This window comes from Dendrobates tinctorius, unplaced genomic scaffold (genome assembly GCF_039654945.1).
Source record: "Dendrobates tinctorius isolate UK_male_01 unplaced genomic scaffold, ASM3965494v1 ptg000181l, whole genome shotgun sequence".
NCBI classification, from domain to species: domain Eukaryota; kingdom Metazoa; phylum Chordata; class Amphibia; order Anura; family Dendrobatidae; genus Dendrobates; species Dendrobates tinctorius.
In genome coordinates, this window is record NW_027361848.1 from 1792091 (window position 1) to 1810947 (window position 18857).

At 41.9% G+C, this 18857-nt stretch overlaps 1 protein-coding gene across 1 annotated transcript in view; it reads right to left on the reverse strand.

The window, feature by feature from the left end:
• LOC141054931 (pecanex-like protein 2) overlaps positions 1–18857 on the reverse strand; it is a 2173030-nt gene that overhangs the window by 1485897 nt on the left and 668276 nt on the right. The window contains exon 11 of the mRNA XM_073551818.1: positions 7136–7168. Coding sequence (XP_073407919.1) covers positions 7136–7168 — 33 coding nt within the window. The remainder of the gene's footprint in view (positions 1–7135; positions 7169–18857) is intronic.

Genomic DNA, 18857 nt, shown 5'->3' on the forward strand with positions numbered 1-18857 from the left:
TTATTACAGTTTTTTTCTCTAATTTTAGGGTTTTACATACCTTACATTTTCTGCAGGAAAAAAAACCTTTTAAATTATCATTCAAAAGGGCAGCTGATTTCCATAAAGGTGGATCTTTAATGGATGGAGCAACAAGGAGACCCAGATTATTTGCTTTCTTAAATATGAATCTAGGTTTGTGGGGCATTTCTTCTCCAACAATTTTATCATCCCTCAATATATGCCAATGCTTCTTCACAATTTTTCTCAATATATTTGTATTGGCATTATATTGGGTAATAATGGGGATTTCAAAATTTTCTCCTTCATTTTTCGGACTGATCTTATTTTTTGATTCCATTAATTCCTTTCTAGGGATGATTTTTACTTCATCTTTGGCTAATTCTAATAGAGTGGGATTATAGCCCTCCTCCAAAAATTTTTTTGTTAATACCGTTGCTTCTTTTTCAAACATATTTATATCAGAACAATTCCTATGTGCCCTCATAAATTGACTTTGTGGAACATTAATTAGCCAATTTGGAAGATGACAGCTTGTCATATTTATATAGCTATTTACATCAGTGCTTTTAATATAGGTGCAGGTTTTAATCTCATTATTTTCAATATAGATTTTTAAATCCAAAAAGTTCACCGTTTTAGAACTCACTGTCATGATAAAATTTAAATAAAATTAATTTTTATTAATATCCATTACTGTCAAGAATCACTGTTTTTAATGGATGTTAATAAAAAAGAATTTTATTTAAATTTAGAATTAGCCAAAGATGAAGTAAAAATCATCCCTAGAAAGGAATTAATGGAATCAAAAAATAAGATCAGTCCGAAAAATGAGGGAGGTAATTTTGAAATCCCCATTATTACTCAATATAATGCCAATACAAATATATTGAGAAAAATTGTGAAGAAGCATTGGCATATATTGAGGGATGATAAAATTATTGGTGAAAAAATGCCCAACAAACCTAGATTCATATTTAAGAAAGCAAATAATCTGGGTCTCCTTGTTGCTCCATCCATTAAAGATCCACCTTTATCGAAATCAGCTGCCCTTTTGAATGATAATTTAAAAGGTTTTTTTTCCCTGCAGAAAATGTAAGGTATGTAAAACCCTAAAATTAAAGAAAAAAACTGTAATAAAGAAAGGAGACAAAGATTACCCAGTCACGGACTTTATTATGTGCACATCGAAGGGTGTGATATATTCCATTAAATGTCCGTGTAACAAATTATGTGTAGGGAGAACAAAAAGACCTTTATATGCACGAACAAATGAACATCTGTGGAATATCAGAAATAAATTTGATGATCATCCCCTTTCGAAGCATTTTACTAAAGTACATGGAGGTTCAGTGAGAGACATAGATGTAACAGGAATCGAAACAGTTAAACAGCATTGGCGGAATGGTGACTATATTAAAAAAAATGTCTAAAGCTGAAAGCAAATGGATCTTTGAACTTGATACATTAAAACCCCAGGGACTCAATAACCAAATTGAATTATTTGCTTTCCAATAAATTACGGAGGCTATAAAAAAGCTATTCTATGAGACTAGAACCATTCCTGGTGAAGGAAAACGTTAATATTCTGAAACGCGTAGGAAATGGTTCTTGTCAATCCTCGTTGTGAACAAGTGCACATTGGATAGTCACGTGACTGAAGACTCCGGACAAAATCCACAGGTCCTGTTGGCGGAACACGCGCTTACACGCGTTCTCTCTAGCACCACAGGACCCCGTCTTTCCAGCGCTGTCACCGGCCGGGGCAGCGCTGTAACACGACTGACACATCGATCAATAGTCTGCAGCAATTCTTTCCATTTGAACCAGGCTTTTTTGGAATGTACCGCAAGAATCCGATATTAGCAGCTATTCTACATGACCTTCACCGCAAACGTCAGAAAAAGGTAACGGAACTTCACATTGACTAGAGTAACGTTTCATGACTGCATCAGTTTATTCATACAATAATTTATTTGTCCATTTAAGCAAGAGGATCAGTGTGATTCTACAGGATTCTCACCACACAGTGTTACAATAAGGTAACGGACTTTTATACTGTTAAATCGTACTGTATGATTTTATATTTTATAGCATATGTGGAAATCTACAATTTGTCCAAACTAGGAAATCAGCTCAAAACAATTTATTTATTCTGAATCTATATTAGCCTCTTCACAGTAACGCTTAAAACCAAAATTCAGCAAAACAGACAAGGTCAGAGGAGGAGATGAATTCTTTACACCTAGGGAGGCCTCTCCTACCAAACCTAGGTGCAGAAATTTCCCGGCTTCTAGGGACAGGAGCGTAGGAGATGAGAGGGTCTCCCTGTCACGCGGGGCTTAGGTCAACTAAGGCTGAAATACCCGGGGCCCCTGTGATGTCCCTTTCACTAGGGGAAACCCTGTCTGACCCTCAACCCAGGGTTTTTGCTGATGGTGCAAATGCCTGAGCCTCCAACCTTTCCTTATCTCCTGCTCAGCCCTGCTCTTAACCCTCCACCCAGTGAGGAGACACACCACCAAAGCCCCCACACAAATAATGACAGACAGGGAGAACTTAAACTGCACAGCGCTGCACGCACACAGGAATATACAGTAATGTGAACAGGGCACAACTAAACACAAATATGGGAAGGAGAAAGGATACAACGGATCATACACCACCAGATACGAATCTCTCTCTCTTCAACACCTCCACTCCAGACCGGAACCACTTGGTATGAAACACAAGCTATAATCGGCGACGCCCATAGGCCAGCATGACTATTTAAAGACCGTGGGCGTGACTAAACATCCAACCTAGTCTCCAGCAAGATTTACCCCCGAGAGCCTGAAGATCAAGCCGGCGCCACTGAGGCTATAGTGGACAGAGGTGGAACTACCTCTGCCTGCCGGACGCTGTGGTGTGAATAGCGTCCGACATGACACTCCCACAGTAAAAACAGAGTACTTGTGCAAGCCTCTCCTTGAGACGCCATTCAAGCCATCTTGAAACAGTCTACCTGCATAGGCTCTGATACAGGAGCCACAGAAGAAGGCATGGGGTGCGAGTGGAGAGCACTGTAGGTGGTTGAGGAGAGACGAGGAGGTCTTCTCTTTCTGGCTGCCTCACGGGCATGCTCTTGGAAACACAAATCAATGCGTGTTGCAAGAGAGATGAGATCCTCCAAAGAAGTATGGGTATCCCGACCTGCCACCTTGTATTTGATCCGACCAGACAGGCCACACCAAAAGGTCCCTACGAGGGCCTCATTGTTCCAACCAAGCTTGGAGGACAAAGTGCGAAAACAGATGGCATATTGTCCTACCGATAGAGTACCCTGATGGAGGTTGAAGAAGGACTCGGTGGTGGAAGCCAGACGATCCGGCTCATCGAACACCTTGCGGAAGGTGTCCAAAAAGGTGGAGAGCTGGGAGACAAGTGGATCATCACGCTCCCAAAGGGGATTCACCCACCCTAACGCCTCCCCCTCTAAGTGGGAAACTATAAAGGCTATTTAAGCACGATCGGTGGGGTATTGCTGCGGCAAGAGCTCAAAATGTAAAGTGCATTGGTTCAAAACCCCCCAACACAGCTTGGGATCACCACTATATCGCGGTGCGGGGCCAAAGCTTGGGCAGAAACGGAGGCAGCAGACTGGAGGGAAAGGAGTCAGTTATCTACTGACACCATATAGTTGAGGATATGGGCCTGGGTGTCACACTGCTGAGTGAGCATCTGATGGAGACTGGCCAACTGGGAAGCATTCACAGGGTCAGAGGGCTGTAAGGCTGACAAACGGGACTCCATGAATTTCAAAAAAGACATAATCCTAGCCTGGTTTTCCTGAAGGAACACCAGTTCCTTTTGGGCAAAGGCCGTGGTTCCAGCGGGGTCCATGGCCTGATTATACTGTGATGACTCCTGGAGTGGACCCTCTGGGTCGCGATACTAAACCACCCAGGGCGAGCTGACCTAGTGAGGACCACCCCCTATACAGGGAGTGTCAGGGGCAGACCCAGGGGGGTAAAGTACCACGTCTGCTGGAACCAGGTGCAACAGGGAACGTGCAAAATGCAGGAACATGCAAAGCGTGGACACAAGGGCACGCTGGGTATAGAATCATACAGGGCATGTATACGGGAATACGCAGTGTTCAGGACTATATAGGACGTGTACACAGAGGTTCACAGGGTACTGGATAATGCAAGGCGAATACACGGGAGCACGTATGGCGTGCACTGACAAGCACGCCCGGATGTGGGCTGAGCAAGGCGCGTGCAAGGGAGCACACCTGAATACAAGGTTAGGCAGAGCATGTGCTGGGAAGCACGCCAGAGAACAGAGTTAGACAGAGTGCATGCAGGGAAGCATGCCTGAGTACAAGGTTAGACAGGGCATGCACTGGGAAGCACGCCTGAGTGCAAGGCAAGGCAGAAGCTGTGCAAAGAAGCATGACAGGACACAAGGCAGGAGCTGAGCGTGTGCTAAGGAGCATGACAGAGCACAGAGCAGAGTGTGTGCTAAGGAGCACGGCAGAGCACAGAGCAGAGCATGTGCTAAGAAGCACGACAGAACACAGTGCAGAGCGTAGTGTGTGCTGGGAAGCACGGCAGAGCACAAGGCAAGGGACCTGAATACAGAGAGCGACCGAGCAGGGACTAAGCAGGCCTAGCAGGGAAGCACAACAATAAGCAGGCGCCACCCATAGGAAGAGGCAGCCAGATATAGGGCAAGAGCACTGGGACTTCCAGGTCAGAGCACATAGCCATGCAGCCACAGGACTAAGTGCGAGAGGTGCACGTGCGCACCCGATAGGACCCCCAGAGCGGCCGTGGCACCGAAAGTGGTGACGTCGGGTGAGAAGTCCCGGCACCAGGTGAGCGCAGCGTAACAATGTCCTTATACAGATCTTTGGTCTTGGCCATGGTGTAGATGTTGTAGGGTGATTGAGTGTGAGGACAGGTGTGTTTTATACAGGTAACGAGTTCAAACTGGTGCAATGAAAATAGGTAATGAGTGCAGAGTAGGAGGGCTTCTTAAAGAAAAACTGATCTGATTCTGGTTGGTAGGTGATAAAATACTTAGTTCATGCAATAAAATGCAATTTAATTATTTAAAAATCATACAATGTGATCATCTGGTTTTTATTTTTAGATTCTGTCTCTCAAATGTACCTATGATAAAAATAACAGACATCTCCATTCTTTGTAGGTGGGAAAATTTGCAAAATCGACAGTGTAACAAATATTTATTTTCTTCACTGTAGGTGACCAGTGATTAGCTGCCTTGGTCAGGTGTTTTCAGAAATGTGTCATTACTCACGACACTGATGTGATGACATGCTGCTAAGGTCACCTGACCAGGATAGCCAGACAAAGTTCCCAACAGTACTGTTGCTGCATTAACCCCTTCATGACCTTGGACGTATAGGTATGTCCAAGGTCGCGGCAGCGGCATTTATTGACTGACGCGGCAGCGGCATTGATTGACAGCAGCATTTAACATGTTAACAGCCATGGGTGGAATCGTGTTCCACCCATGGCTGTTAACATGTTAAATGCCGCTGTCAATCTTTGATAGCAGCATTTAACATGATCACGCTGGAAGCGTGTCACAAATACCTCCCATTCGCGATCATTGCACATGACTGTGGGTCACCTATTGGTTGGCATGACAACCCGGGGTCTACAGGAGACCCCTGTGGTTGTCATTGCCAAATAGCTATGAGATTCGCTCAGTGGCTGGCACTTATAGCTGATGAGCATTTTAGCTATACATAGCGGGGCTTCAGCTTTTTTTATAACGTGTTATTACATCAGCTTTAAAATATTCACTTCTATTTTTATGTGCTCTTTATTGTTCTTTTCTCTTTATAAAATTTAAGTTTGCACAGTGCTTGAGCTCTTTTTTATAGAGCTTGTCAATGCTGATTTAAAGCTGACCGACACACATAATCCAGCAAGCTTTAGTGGCCCTTTGCCAATCTGATGCTGCTAAAGCAAAGTTGTCATCGCTTGCTGCATTGGTGATTGCTCAGTTCGGACCAGCAGTCTTACCATGACCTGTTCCAAACTAGCAATCTTCAAGAGTGCTTTGGCATTCTGGCACAATTAGGAAGCCAAGGAGTGATGCTTGTGTGAAGATTTAACATGAGAATAACCCTTTAATTTATTTTCAACTTTATCCATTATTCTCATCTGCATTTTAAATAATATATTCAAGATTGACACCCCACAACCAGCTGTTCTGGGTGTCTGGCAGGATGTGATTAGTTTGCAGAGTGGACCAGCATAGCTCCATCAACTGTATATTGGCCATAGCAGAGTACTGCAGACACATCCTTATTCATTCTAATGGAGGTGTATGTGTTTGCGTGCGTCTGTGGCCACTGAAGAGTTGACAGAGCTATTCTTTTCTGCTCTGCAACTGATCACATCCAACTGTGGTGGTCCCAGGTGACACACCACCGCTGATCAGATATTGATGATCTATTCTATATTGGCCATCAATAATGTATAAAAGTAACAGACTATCACTTTCATATTAAAGGGACTGTCAGCACAGAATGACTGCTGAAACCAAGTGCAAGCGCTCGGTGCTTCATGGTGGGAACAGTCATTCATATACACATTCCCACCTGCTTGTTTCCATCTATCTCTGCTCTTTGGCTCTAGGAAGTCAGAGCTGTGAATCCAAAAAGGAGGGGAGGGGAGATAGAGGGAAAACAAGCAGGTGGGAAGATGCACTTAAATATTTGGCCAGCCTTAATGCACTGAAAAAACTGTACTTTCTTTAAATAGTCATTAATATTTGTAATTGGAAAAAACATGCACATAAACATGCAGCTAAAACCTTTGTTAATTTATGGTAAAATGTTGCACTCCAACTTGTTTTGTGGACTTTTAAGAAAACAAAAACTTATAGGTAGGCTTTTTGTGTAAATTACTTATATTACCTAGATTTACTAAAATGCCAATAGTGCATGTTATAAAAATGATTTAAACTTTAATTTGCGGAAATATTATTTACTTTTTATTTAAAGTGATTGTCCATTATTGGACAACCCATTTAACATGATCATATAAAAGTATGGTTACTGAAGATGTAGTTCACATGACAAAATACAATTTCTCTACAGTCTCCAACTTACATGAACTGGTGATGCTGGATCTGGCTGCACACTCTAAGAATGAAAGCAAAGAAAAACATCCCATTAGTCTTAGATAATTGTCAACATTGATGGAGTGAATCTATAAGAATCATCTATCTATTATATGAAATGTATGATCACTAGTGTTGAGCATTCCAACACTGCAAATATCGGGTATCGGCCGATATTCGCTGTATCGGAATTCCGATACCGATATTTTTTCAATATCGGATATCGGAATCGGAAGTTCCCATAATGCAATGAGCCACTATTGTGGCTCTGATTGGCTGCCGAAATGATGTCATCATGATGCGCGGTCTGTGCGCATCATGATGCGCCGTCAGTTCGGGCCTTCCGGGGGGTCTGTGCCGACTGCCCGGGGGTCTGTACCGGCCTGCCCGGGGGTCTCTACCGGCCTGCCGGGGGTCTCTACCGGCCTGCCGGGGGTCTGTGCTGACTGCCCGGGGGTCTGTGCCGACTGCCAGGGGTCTGTACCGGCCTGCCGGGGGTCTGTGCCGGCCTGCCGGGGGTCTGTGCCGACTGCCCGGGGGTCTGTGCCGACTGCCCGGGGGTCTGTACCGGCGTGCCAGGGGGCTGTGCCGGCCTGCCGGTGGTCTGTGCCGACTGTCCGGGGGTCTGTGCAGGCTGCGGGGGTCTGTGCAGGCATCGTCCGATGGGACTACAAGTCCCATCAGGCGATGCCTGCTACCATGACGGTGATTGACACATTAGCCAATGATGGGACAGTAGTAGTCCCATCATCCGGCTAATGTGTTGAATGTGAAAAAAAAATACATACTACATACATACTACATGCTACATACATACTACATACATGCTACACACATGCAACATACATACTACATACATGCTACATGCATACTACATATATACTACATGCATGCAACATACATACAACATATATACAACATGCATGCAACATGCATACTACATATTTACCACATATATACTACATGCATGCAACATACATATATACTACATACAACATACATACTACATACATGCTACATACATACTACATATACTGCATGCATGCAACATACATACATACTACACATATACCACATGCATGCAACATGCATACTACATATATACCACATATATACTACATGCATGCAACATATATACTACATACAACATGCATACTACATATATACTACATGCCTGCAACATACATACTACATATATACCACATGCATGCAACATGCATACTACATATATACCACATGCATGCAACATACATATATACAACATATATACTACATGCATGCAACATACATATATACTACATGCAACATACATGCTACATACATACTACATACATGCTACATACATACTACATATATACTACATGCATGCAACATACATACATACTACACATATACCACATGCATGCAACATGCATACTACATATATACCACATATATACTACATGCAGGCAACATACATATATACTACATGCAACATGCATACTACATATATACTACATGCCTGCAACATACATACTACATATATACCACATGCATGCAACATGCATACTAAATATATACCACATATATACTACATGCATACTACATATATACCACATGCATGCAACATACATATATACAACATATATACTACATGCATGCAACATACATATATACTACATGCAACATACATGCTACATATATACTACATGCATGCAACATACATATATACTACATGCAACATACATACTACATGCATGCAACATACATACTACATATATACTACATGCATACTACATATACAGTGGGGAAAAAAAGTATTTAGTCAGTCAGCAATAGTGCAAGTTCCACCACTTAAAAAGATGAGAGGCGTCTGTAATTTACATCATAGGTAGACCTCAACTATGGGAGACAAACTGAGAAAAAAAAATCCAGAAAATCACATTGTCTGTTTTTTTTTCATTTTATTTGCATATTATGGTGGAAAATAAGTATTTGGTCAGAAACAAAATTTCATCTCAATACTTTGTGATATATCCTTTGTTGGCAATGACAGAGGTCAAACGTTTTCTGTAAGTCTTCACAAGGTTGCCACACACTGTTGTTGGTATGTTGGCCCATTCCTCCATGCAGATCTCCTCTAGAGCAGTGATGTTTTTGGCTTTTCGCTTGGCAACACGGACTTTCAACTCCCTCCAAAGGTTTTCTATAGGGTTGAGATCTGGAGACTGGCTAGGCCACTCCAGGACCTTGAAATGCTTCTTACGAAGCCACTCCTTCGTTGCCCTGGCGGTGTGCTTTGGATCATTGTCATGTTGAAAGACCCAGCCACGTTTCATATTCAATGCCCTTGCTGATGGAAGGAGGTTTGCACTCAAAATCTCACGATACATGGCCCCATTCATTCTTTCATGTACCCGGATCAGTCGTCCTGGCCCCTTTGCAGAGAAACAGCCCCAAAGCATGATGTTTCCACCACCATGCTTTACAGTAGGTATGGTGTTTGATGGATGCAACTCAGTATTCTTTTTCCTCCAAACATGACAAGTTGTGTTTCTACCAAACAGTTCCAGCTTGGTTTCATCAGACCATAGGACATTCTCCCAAAACTCCTCTGGATCATCCAAATGCTCTCTAGCAAACTTCAGACGGGCCCGGACATGTACAGGCTTAAGCAGTGGGACACGTCTGGCACTGCAGGATCTGAGTCCATGGTGGCGTAGTGTGTTACTTATGGTAGGCCTTGTTACATTGGTCCCAGCTCTCTGCAGTTCATTCACTAGGTCCCCCCGCGTGGTTCTGGGATTTTTGCTCACCGTTCTTGTGATCATTCTGACCCCACGGGGTGGGATTTTGCGTGGAGCACCAGATCGAGGGAGATTATCAGTGGTCTTGTATGTATTCCATTTTCTAATTATTGCTCCCACAGTTGATTTCTTCACTCCAAGCTGGTTGGCTATTGCAGATTCAGTCTTCCCAGTCTGGTGCAGGGCTACAATTTTGTTTCTGGTGTCCTTTGACAGCTCTTTGGTCTTCACCATAGTGGAGTTTGGAGTCAGACTATTTGAGGGTGTGCACAGGTGTCTTTTTATACTGATAACAAGTTTAAACAGGTGCCATTACTACAGGTAATGAGTGGAGGAAAGAGGAGACTCTTAAAGAAGAAGTTACAGGTCTGTGAGAGACAGAAATCTTGATTGCTTGTTTCTGACCAAATACTTATTTTCCACCATAATATGCAAATAAAATGAAAAAAAAACAGACAATGTGATTTTCTGGATTTTTTTTTCTCAGTTTGTCTCCCATAGTTGAGGTCTACCTATGATGTAAATTACAGACGCCTCTCATCTTTTTAAGTGGTGGAACTTGCACTATTGCTGACTGACTAAATACTTTTTTGCCCCACTGTATACCACATGCATGCAACATACATATATACTACATGCATGCAACATGCATACTACATATATACTACATGCATGCAACATACATATATACTACATGCAACATACAAACTACATATATAATACATGCATGCAACATGCATACTACATATATACTACATGCATGCATGCAGCATACATACATTCTACATATATATCACATATATACTACATGCATACTACATATATACCACATGCATGCAACATACATATATATACAACATATATACTACATGCATGCAACATACATATATACTACATGCATGCAACATGCATACTACATATATACCACATACACTGTGTTCCAAATTATTATGCAAATTGGATTTAAGTGTCATAAAGATGTTATTTTTTGTTTTTCAAATAAACTCATAGATGGTATTGTGTATCAGGGCTCTTTGGATCACTGAAATCAATCTCAAATGTCTGTGATAATTAGTTTACCAGGTGAGCTCAATTAAAGGAAAACTACTTAAGAATGATGTTCCACATTACTAAGCAGGGCACAGGTTTCAAGGAATTTAGGAAATAAAAAGGATCTCTCTGCTGCTGAAAAGCATCAAACAGTGCAATGCCTTGGTCAAGAGATGAAAACATTAGATATTTCCCAAAAATTTAAACGTGATCATTGTACTGTTAAGAGATTTGTGGTTGATTCTGAGCACAGACATGTTTGTGCTGATAAAGGCGGAATGAGGAAGGTTTCTGCCAGGCAAGTTCATTGGATTAAGAGAGCAGCTGCTAAAAAGCCCTTACAAACCAGCAAACAGATATTTAAAGCTGCTGGTGCCTCTGGAATACCTCGAACCTCAAGGTGTAGGATCCTTCAAAGGCTTGCTGTGGTGCATAAATCTACTATTCGGCCACCCCTAAACAGTGTTCACAAGCAGAAATGGTTGCAGTGGGCCCAGACATACATGAAGACTAATTTTCAAACAGTCTTGTTTACTGATGAGTGTCGAGCAACCCTGGATGGTCCAGATGGATGGAGTAGTGGATGGTTGGGGGATGGCCACTATGTCCCAACAAGGCTGCGACGTCAGCAAGGAGGTGGAGGAGTCATGTTTTGGGCCGGAATCATGGGGAAACAGCTGGTAGGGCTCTTTAAGGTTCCTGAAGGTGTGAAAATGACCTCTGCAAAGTATATAGAGTTTCTGACTGACAAATTTCTTCCATGGTATAAAAAGCAGAAACGTGCCTTCAGGAGCAAAATCATCTTCATGCATGACAATGCACCATCTCATGCTGCAAAGAATACCTCTGAGTCATTGGCTGCTATGGGCATAAAAGGAGATAAAATCATGGTGTGGCCACCATCTTCCCCTGACCTCAACCCTATAGAGAACCTTTGGAGTATCATCAAGCGAAAGATCTATGAGGGTGGAAGGCAGTTCACATCAAAACAGCAACTCTGGGAGTCTATTCTGACTTCATGCAAAGAAATCCAAGCAGAAAATCTCCAAAAACTCACAATTTCAATGGATGCAAGAATTGTGAATGTGATGTCAAAGAAGGGTTCCTATGTTAACATGTAACTTGGCCTGTTAAGCTATTTAACTCCAAAATATCCTTTTTGTTCAGTGAATGTGACCTCCTAATGCTGCAAATTCCACAAATGAGCATTTTCAGTTCTTTAAAACATATCAAATGTTTAGAAATTCTACTGTGCCTAATAATTTGGAACAGTGCAATTTGAGTTTTTATTTATTTTGGAGATTATACTGTTATTATTGGGAGGTTTCTTCAATAAAATTTGATGTATACTCTAACCGGTGATGACTTTTATTAGACTGACTGTCATTTGTACCGACTATTTAGGAAAATCAGAGAAAAATATAATTTGCATAATAATTTGGAACACAGTGTATATACTACATGCATGCAACATACATATATACTACATATATACTACATGCAACATACATACTACATATATACTACATGCATGCAACATGCATACTACATATATACTACATGCATGCAACATACATACTACATATATACCACATATATACTATATATACTACATATATACCACATGCATGCAACATATATATATATACACAACATATATACTACATGCATGCAACATGCATACTACATGCATGCAACATACATATATACAACATATATACTACATGCATGCAACATGCATACTACATATATACCACATATATACTACATGCATGCAACATACATACAACATATATACTACATGCATGCAACATGCATACTACATATATACCACATATAAACTACATGCATGCAACATACATACATACTACATATATACCACATGCATGCAACATGCATACTACATATATACTACATGCATGCAACATACATATATACTACACACAATAAAAAAAAAGTCCCTAGTCTCACTTTATGGCAAAAGCTGCGTGGGAAATTTCTCACACAGCAATGCCATAAAGTGAGACTAGGGACTTTTTTTTACAGTGGCGGAGGAATACAGTGCGGAGGGATACCTACCTCCCGTCATTGGATTCCTGGAGCCCATAGAGAACGGTAGCATCAGCTGATGCTGCTGTTCTCCACGCAAGATCGTCGTGGGACACTCGTGGACTTCTGTGGATCAGGGGTAAGTATATTGGTGGTTTGTTATTTTAATATTTATTCCACAGATGACAATGGCTTCGGGGAACAAAGTGACAAGTGATGGTGAGTATGTACTCTATGTTATATGTACTGTATGTCTATATGTATGTATTGTATGAATATATTGTATGTAGTATATATGTATGTTGCATGCATGTAGTATATATGTAGTATGCATGTTGCATGCATGTGGTATAAATGTAGTATGTATGTTGCATGCATGTAGTATATATGTAATATATGTTGTATATATGTATGTTGCATGAATGTGGTATATATGTAGTTTGCATGTAGTATATATGTATGTTGCATGCATGTAGTATATATGTAGTATGTATGTTGCATGTAGTATATATGTCGTATATATGTATGTTGCATGCATGTAGTATATATGTTGTATATATGTATGTTGCAAGCATGTGGTATATATGTAGTATGCATGTAGTATATATGTGGTATATATGTAGTATGCAAGTTGCATGCATGTGGTATATATGTAGCATGTATGTATGTTGCATGCATGTAGTATATATGTAGTATGCATGTTGCATGTAGTATATATGTATGTTGCATGCATGTAGTATATATGTGGTAAATATGTAGTATGCATGTTGCATGCATGTAGTATATACACTGTGTTCCAAATTATTATGCAAATTGGATTTAAGTGTCATAAAGATGTAATTTTTTGTTTTTCAAATAAACTCATAGATGGTATTGTGTATCAGGGCTCTTTGGATCACTGAAATCAATCTCAAATGCCTGTGATAATTAGTTTACCAGGTGAGCCCAATTAAAGGAAAACTACTTAAGAATGTTGTTCCACATTATTAAGCAGGGCACAGGTTTCAAGGAATTTAGGAAAGAAAAAGGACCTCTCTGCTGCTGAAAAGCATCAAATAGTGCAATGCCTTGGTCAAGAGATGAAAACATTAGATATTTCCCAAAAATTTAAACGTGATCATCGCACTGTTAAGAGATTGTGGTTGATTCTGAGCACAGACCATGTTTGTGCTGATAAAGGCAGAATGAGGAAGGTTTCTGCCAGGCAAGTTCATCGGATTAATAGAGCGGCTGCTAAAAGCCATTACAAACCAGCAAACAGATATTTAAAGCTGCTGGTGCCTCTGGAGTCCCTCGAACCTCAAGGTGTAGGATCCTTCAAAGGCTTGCTGTGGTGCATAAATCTACTATTCAGCCACCCCTAAACAGTGTTCACAAGCAGAAATGGTAGCAGTGGGCCCAGACATACATGAAGACTAATTTTCAAACAGTCTTGTTTACTGATGAGTGTCGAGCAACCCTGGATGGTCCAGATGTATGTAGTAGTGGATGGTTGGTGGATGGCCACTATGTCCCAACAAGGCTGCGACATCAGCAAAGAGGTGGAGGAGTCATGTTTTGGGCCGGAATAATGGGGAAACAGCTGGTAGGGCTCTTTAAGGTTCCTGAAGGTGTGAAAATGACCTCTGCAAAGTATATCGAGTTTCTGACTGACAGCTGTCTTCCATGGTATAAAAAGCAGAAACGTGCCTTCAGGAGCAAAATCATTTTCATGCATGACAATGCACCATCTCATGCTGCAAAGAATACCTCTGAGTCATTGGCTGCTATAGGCAAAAAAGGAGATAAAATCATGGTGTGGCCACCATCTTCCCCTGACCTCGACCCTATAGAGAACCTTTGGAGTATCATCAAGCAAAAGATCTATGAGGGTGGAAGGCAGTTCACATCAAAACAGCAGCTCTGGGAGGCTATTCTGACTTCATGCAAAGAAATACAAGCAGAAACTCTCCAAAAACTCACAAGTTCAATGGATGCAAGAATTGTGAAGGTGGTATCAAAGAAGGGTTCCTATGTTAATATGTAACTTGGCCTGTTAGGATGTTTTGGAGTTAAATAGCTTTTTTGTTCGGTGAATGTGACCTCCTAATGCTACAAATTCCACAAATGAACATTTTCAGTTCTTTACAACATATCAAATGTTTAGAAATTCTACTGTGCCTAATAATTTGGAACAGTGCAATTTGAGTTTTTATTCATTTTGGAGATTATACTGTTATCATTGGGAGGTTTCTTCAATAAAATTTGATGTATACTCTAACAGGTGATGACTTTTATTAGACTGACTGTCATTTGCACCGACTATTTAGGAAAATCATAGAAAAATATCATTTGCATAATAATTTGGAACACAGTGTATGTTGCATGTATGTATGTTGCATGCAAGTAGTATATATGTGGTATATATGTAGTATGCATGTAGTATATATGTGGTATATATGTAGTATGCATGTTGCATGTATGTAGTATATATGTAGTATGCATGTTGCATGTAGTATACACTCACTGGCCACTTTATTAGGTACACCATGCTAGTAACGGGTTGGACCCCCTTTTGCCTTCAGAACTGCCTCAATTCTTCGTGGCAGAGATTCAACAAGGTGCTGGAAGCATTCCTCAGAGATTTTGGACCATATTGACATGATGGCATCACACAGTTGGCGCAGATTTGTCGGCTGCACATCCCTGATGCGAATCTCCCGTTCCACCACATCCCAAAGATGCTCTATTGGATTGAGATCTGGTGACTGAGGAGGCCATTTGAGTACAGTGAACTCATTGTCATGTTCAAGAAACCAATCTGAGATGATTCGAGCTTTATGACATGGCGCATTATCCTGCTGAAAGTAGCCATCAGATGCCTGTTCTTAGCTGAGAGGAGTGGTACCCAGTGTGGTCTTCTGCTGCTGTAGCCCATCTGCCTCAAAGTTCGACGCACTGTGCGTTCAGAGATGCTCTTCTGCCTACCTTGGTTGTAACGGGTGGCAATTTGAGTCACTGTTGCCTTTCTATCAGCTCGAACCAGTATGCCCATTCTCCTCTGACCTCTGGCATCAACAAGGCATTTCCGGCCACAGAACTGCCGCTCACTGGATTTTTTTTCGTTTTCGGACCATTCTCTGTAAACCCTAGAGATGGTTGTGCGTGAAAATCCCAGTAGATCAGCAGTTTCTGAAATACTCAGACCAGCCCTTCTGGCACCAACAATCATGCCACGTTCAAAGGCACTCAAATCACCTTTCTTCCCCATACTGATGCTCGGTTTGAACTGCAGGAGATTGTCTTGACCATGTCTACATGCCTAAATGCACTGAGTTGCCGCCATGTGATTGGCTGATTAGAAATTAAGTCTTAACACACAGTTGGACAGGTGTACCTAATAAAGTGGCCAGTGAGTTTATATGTAGTATATATGTATGTTGCATGCATGTAGTATATATGTAGTATGCATGTTGCATGCATGTGGTATATATGTAGTATGCATGTTGCATGTAGTATATATGTAGTATATATGTAGTATGCATGTTGCATGCATGTGGTATATATGTAGTATGTATGTTGCATGCATGTAGTATATATGTAGTATGCATGTTGCATGCATGTAGTATATATGTTGTATGTATGTATGTTGCATGCATGTAGTATATATGTAGTATGTATGTTGCATGCATGTAGTATATATGTAGTATGCATGTTGCATGCATGTAGTATATATGTTGTATGTATGCATGTTGCATGCATGTAGTATATATGTAGTATGTATGTAGCATGTAGTATGTATGTAGTATGTATTTATTTATTTTTTTTACATTCAACACATTAGCCGGATGATGGGACTACTACTGTCCCATCATTGGCTAATGTGTCAATCACCGTCATGGTAGCAGGCATCGCCCGATGGGACTTGTAGTCCCATCGGACGATGCCTGCACAGACCCCCGCAGCCTGCACAGACCCGCGGACAGTCGGCACAGACCACCGGTAGGCCGGCACAGCCCCCCGGCAGGCCGGTACAGACCCCCGGCAGTCCGCACAGACCCCCGGGCAGTCGGCACAGACCCCCGGAAGGTCCGTACACACCCCCGAGAGGCTGTACAAGGACAGAAAAGGGTTTTTCTTATTCCGATACCGGAAGTCCCATAGACTTGAATGGGACTTCCGGTATCGGAATCGGCGATACCCGATACTTTTTTCGTATCGGGCCGATACCATCCGATCCGATATTTTAGGGTATCGGATGGTATCGCTCAACACTAATGATCACTGATTAGCCCTGCAAACATATACCATGATCTTCTTTACTTCAATTAAGTCTGTACTGTGCGCGCCTGACATATGCAGTACAAACACATCCAGGGGAAGGGAGGATGGGGTTTCATTCAGAGATGACAAATGGATGAAATGCAGAGAGTCATGTGATTGCTCACTGCACACTTGCCAAATCTTCTGGGTTTAATGGCAGTAACCTAATTTTAGGTTCCCATCACCTGGTCACCACCACTATTACTGTATATACTCAAGTATAAGCCGACCCGAGTAAGAGCCAACCCCCCAATTTTGCCACAAAAAACTGGGAAAACGTATTGACTTGAGTATAAGCCTAGGGTGGAGAATGCAGCAGCTACTGTTACATTTCAAAAATAAAAATAGATACCAATAAAAGTAAAATTAATTGAGACATCAGTAGGCTAAATGTTTTTGAATATCCATATTTAATCAGGAGCCCCATATAATGCTCCATACAGTCCATAATGGCCCCATAAGATGCTCTATACAAAATATGCCCCATATAATGCTGCACAAAGGTTAATAATGGCCCCATATGCTGCTCAATAAAGGTTATGGCCCCATAAGATGCTCCATAGATTATGCCCCATATAATGCTCCATAAAGGTTATTGCCCTATAAGATGCTCCATAGAATAATATGCCCCATATGCTGCTGCAAATAAAAAAAGAGACATACCTCTTATCGCTGGGGGCCAGTTGCTAGTGTCTTGAGCAGGCAGGGACACCGGCGCGCTATGGGGGGCAGGTGCCAGTGTCACCGCTGGCTCAGGCCCCAGCACTGGTGATATTCACCTGTCCGCGGTCCACCCCCACGCTGCTCTGTCTTCCGAGTTCTCTGTCAGTGACTGTTCAGGCAGACGGCATGCACTAACCATGTCATCGTGCCCTCTGACCTGAAGGTCACAGCCAGAGGATGCGGAGGACAGAGCGGTGAGCAGAGGTGGGACAGGGAAAGGTGAATATAAAATGGTTCCCCCTGTCCCCACCATCATACTCACCCCCTCCTGGCATGCCGCTCTGTCTTCCGAGTCTTCTGTCAGTGAAAGTTCAGGCAGAGGGCATGCAATAACCATGTCATCGCGCCCTCTGACCTGAACGCCACAGCCAGAAGATGCGGAAGACAGAGCGACGTGCAGCGGTGGAACAGGGACAGGTGAATATAGCATGGCTTCCCCTGTCCCCAACGTCATATTTAACCCCTCCTGGTGTGTCTCTGCAGCCCCTGCTTCTCCCATGGTCTCCAGCGCCGCAGCTCTTGCTCCCTTCAGAGGTCACGTGGTACTGCTCATTAAAGTCATGAATATGTGCATATTCATAACTTTAATGAGCTGTACCATGTGACCGCTGAACACAGGCACCAGAGACCATGGGAGAAGCAGGGGGCTGCAGATACCGTACCAGGAGGGGGTAAGTATACAGTGCCTTGCAAAAGTATTCGACCCCCTGGAACATTTCAATCTTTTCCCACATATCATGCTTTTAACATAAAGATACCAAATGTACATTTTTGGTGAAGAATCAACAACAAGTGGGACAC